The 2,748-nt window shown below is 64.9% G+C and overlaps 1 protein-coding gene across 2 annotated transcripts; it reads right to left on the bottom strand.

Moving 5' to 3' along the window:
* Positions 1 to 232: 232 nt before the first annotated feature.
* Positions 233 to 2,147, bottom strand: CRH (corticotropin releasing hormone). Of its 2 annotated transcripts, none has more exons than XM_041473719.1 (2): positions 1,839 to 2,147; positions 233 to 1,267 (listed from the first exon to the last, which is right to left on the bottom strand). In XM_041473719.1, exon 2 carries the CDS (start codon positions 1,250 to 1,252, stop codon positions 716 to 718), a length of 537 nt encoding a protein of 178 aa, XP_041329653.1. In that variant the 5' UTR covers positions 1,253 to 1,267; positions 1,839 to 2,147; the 3' UTR covers positions 233 to 715. The 2 variants fall into 2 exon arrangements, with proteins under 2 accessions (XP_041329653.1, XP_041329652.1); XM_041473718.1 differs by having other exon boundaries at positions 233 to 1,277; positions 1,843 to 2,119.
* Positions 2,148 to 2,748: the final 601 nt, after the last annotated feature.

The following is a 2,748-nucleotide window of genomic DNA, read 5'->3' as shown; positions in this document are numbered from 1 at the left end:
GAGGGCGGCGGCGGGGGCAGCCCCCGTCCGGGGCCGGCGGCGTCGGGGCGCGACAGCGGGAGAGCCCGCGGAGACGGAGCTCCCCGGGAGGGAGGGAAACATCCCCGGGGGAGATCCAGGGCTTCCCGCGGCTCTGGGTGTCCACGGCCATGGGTGCCCCCCCGCCCCGGTAAGCGCTGAGGGAGGAGGAGCAGCCCTCAGGCGTCTAGGCAAGAAAGTCTATGGAGGCATCTTTACTTTGCAGCTTTTATTAAAAATATAAATATTAAACATTCTCTTACACAACCAAATCGACCGAGCGCTGAAAAGATGTTTTATTGTGAAAATGTTTACAGGAAAAAAAAAGTGGATTGAAAGTAGCTTACAGAGATTCCCCCTCCCACCTCCCTGCCCCCAACAGAAAAGTTTTCTGTCTTCTTGGAACCATTTCTTCCAATGCTCACACATCCCTACGTAGCGATGGCACTAGAATAACTGGGAAATGGAGAAATAAATAAAGGTAAGGGAGGTTACAAACGACACTCGTGTTTCTGCACTTGGTACACGGTTGTGCATGCTAGTCAAGGGACAGAGGCTGTTCGGAGTACGCCCTTCTAGGTTTAAAGCTATATAAAAATAAAGAGATGACATCAGAGCAGCACTATGGTACATCGGACGGTGTAATTATTCTTGTGCTAACTGCGGAATCTCTTTGGCAAGGCGGGGAGGGGCCGTTTCACTTCCCGATTATCTCCATCAGTTTCCTGTTGCTGTGAGCTTGCTGCGCTAACTGCTCGGCTCGGGCCATCTCCAAGACTTCTCGCAGGAGGTGGAAAGTCAGATCCAGAGAAATTGGGGGCTCCTCGGATCGCTTCTCCCTCTCCACCGCCTCACCCTCGGCTTCGCCGTCCTCTCGGTTCCCCGGCGAGCGCTCGGGCAGCTGCTGCAGCTGTTGAACCGCCGCCCGGAAAAAGTTGTTGGCGGAGGCTTCGGGCTGTAGGTGGCTGGTGCTGCTGGAGGAGGCGGAGAAAGAGCCAACGGGTCTCTTGTGGAGGTTGCCCAGGCGCAGGAAATACTCTTCTCCCATGCGGAGCAGGACAGGCAGAGTTTGCTGCTGCTGCTGCTGCTGCTGTCGCTGCTGCTGCTGGAAGAAATCTGGCTGGTGCAGAGCCCCAGGGGCGGGTGCCGGGCTCTTGCTGAGAGCTCTGCACTCCTGACAGGGCAGGAGGGCGACCAGCAGGATTCCCGTGGAGACCAGCAGCGGGATCTTCATGATCGGGGCCCAAACCTGCGGGGGCAGACGGGGGACGGGGGTTGGGTTACAAAGCCGAGCCGCGGCGGCGGGGAGGGCGGCGGGCGGCCGGGGAGGGGGCGTCCCCGCCGCCGCTGTCCCGGTGCTGAAACGCGCCGCTCCGCGCCCCTCCGTTCCCCGCACACCAACCCCGGCCGCGCTCACCCTGGCCCGTCCACCCGCGCCGTCGAGGCGGCCGCTCCCCGCAGAACAACCCCGCAGAACAGCCCCGCAGAACAACCCCGCAGAACAGCCCCGCGGAACAACCCCGCGGGGCGGCTCCGATCTGCCCCGGCAGCGGCTCCCGGGGACCAGGCTGGGCTGAGCCCCGGCGGAGCGTCCACGCGTATTCGCGATCCGCGCTTCTTCACCCACCCGGGGAGAGAGGGAACGTGGGGTGCCCGTGGTGGGGCGGCTCTCCCCACCACCTGCGGGGTTCGAGCTCCCGTTCCCCACCTCCCCGCTCCCTGTCCGGCCAGGACAGTTCCCCGTATCCCGCGGGACGCTCAGCCCCGCTCAGCGCAGGGCAGCGCATCCGCTGCGCGCCCGGGCGCGGCCGCGCACCTACCTGGGGCGGCGGCGGCAGCGGCAGGGCAGGGCGGGCGGCGGCGGGACTCGGCTGTGCCCGGCGTCCCTTCCTCTCGCTCTCCCTCGGAGCCGGCTCCTGGCGAACTTGGGATCAGATTTGGTACTAATCAGAGCCGGGGCGCGGGATTTTTATAGCTTAGACCCTCTCCTGGAATCACGCAGAACTTGCCTAATAAGCTGACGCTCTCCCTGACAGCCCGATTGCGTGCCCCGATCTACTGCTGAATAAATCATGGGGGCCCGTCGGAGCGGCGATGGGCCGAGTTTCGCTATCGCAACCCCAAATCTCACGTCCAATTATATCAACAGATATTTATCGCCTCTGCAGTGACGTCAGCCGGGCCGGGGGCCGGGGAGCAGGATGCCCCCCCCACCCCATTGACAAAAATACTTGAATGAGATTTCCTAGCGGGCGCGTACTATGAGAGGTCACTCCGGGGAAACTTTCCACTCACGGGCCGGCCCGCCGGGAGGGACCCGACCCGAGCGGGACCGGGGCTGCTATCCCGGGCAATCTCCTTCTCCATCTCCGGTCTTTTCCGGCCCCCCGGCCTCCGAGCCCGCCCGCACGGGGCGACTGCGGCGGGTCGGCGCAGGAGGCTCCGCGGGGCGCGTGTTTTGCGTGGGTCCCGTCTTTGCTCCGCTCCCGGGGTCGGTCCTGGTGGGGGTAGCGCTCTGCGAAGCGGGCAGGGGCGCAGCCGAGCCCGCGGGGCAGAGGCAGGGCAGGTGCCAGTGCCGGGAAGGAGCCGGGCAGCGCTGGCACCGGAGCTGCCAGGGACCCCTCCGGCGGGAGAGGGGGCGGGAACGCCCCGGGGGCGGCGGGGAAGGCCGAGACAGCCGCCAGGGCCGCCTGGGAGCATCTGCCGGGGCAGGGAGCTGGCCCGGGGCGC

This window comes from Pyrgilauda ruficollis, unplaced genomic scaffold (genome assembly GCF_017590135.1).
Source record: "Pyrgilauda ruficollis isolate IOZ18807 unplaced genomic scaffold, ASM1759013v1 scaffold30, whole genome shotgun sequence".
Lineage (NCBI taxonomy): Eukaryota > Metazoa > Chordata > Aves > Passeriformes > Passeridae > Pyrgilauda > Pyrgilauda ruficollis.
Note: the sequence above shows the minus strand (reverse complement) of the source record. Positions and strands in the feature narration are given on the sequence as shown.

Coding starts and splice junctions, on each gene's coding strand:
- CRH (XM_041473719.1), bottom strand. CDS start 1,252: ATGAAGATCCCGCTGCTGGTCTCCACGGGAATCCTGCTGGTCGCCCTC.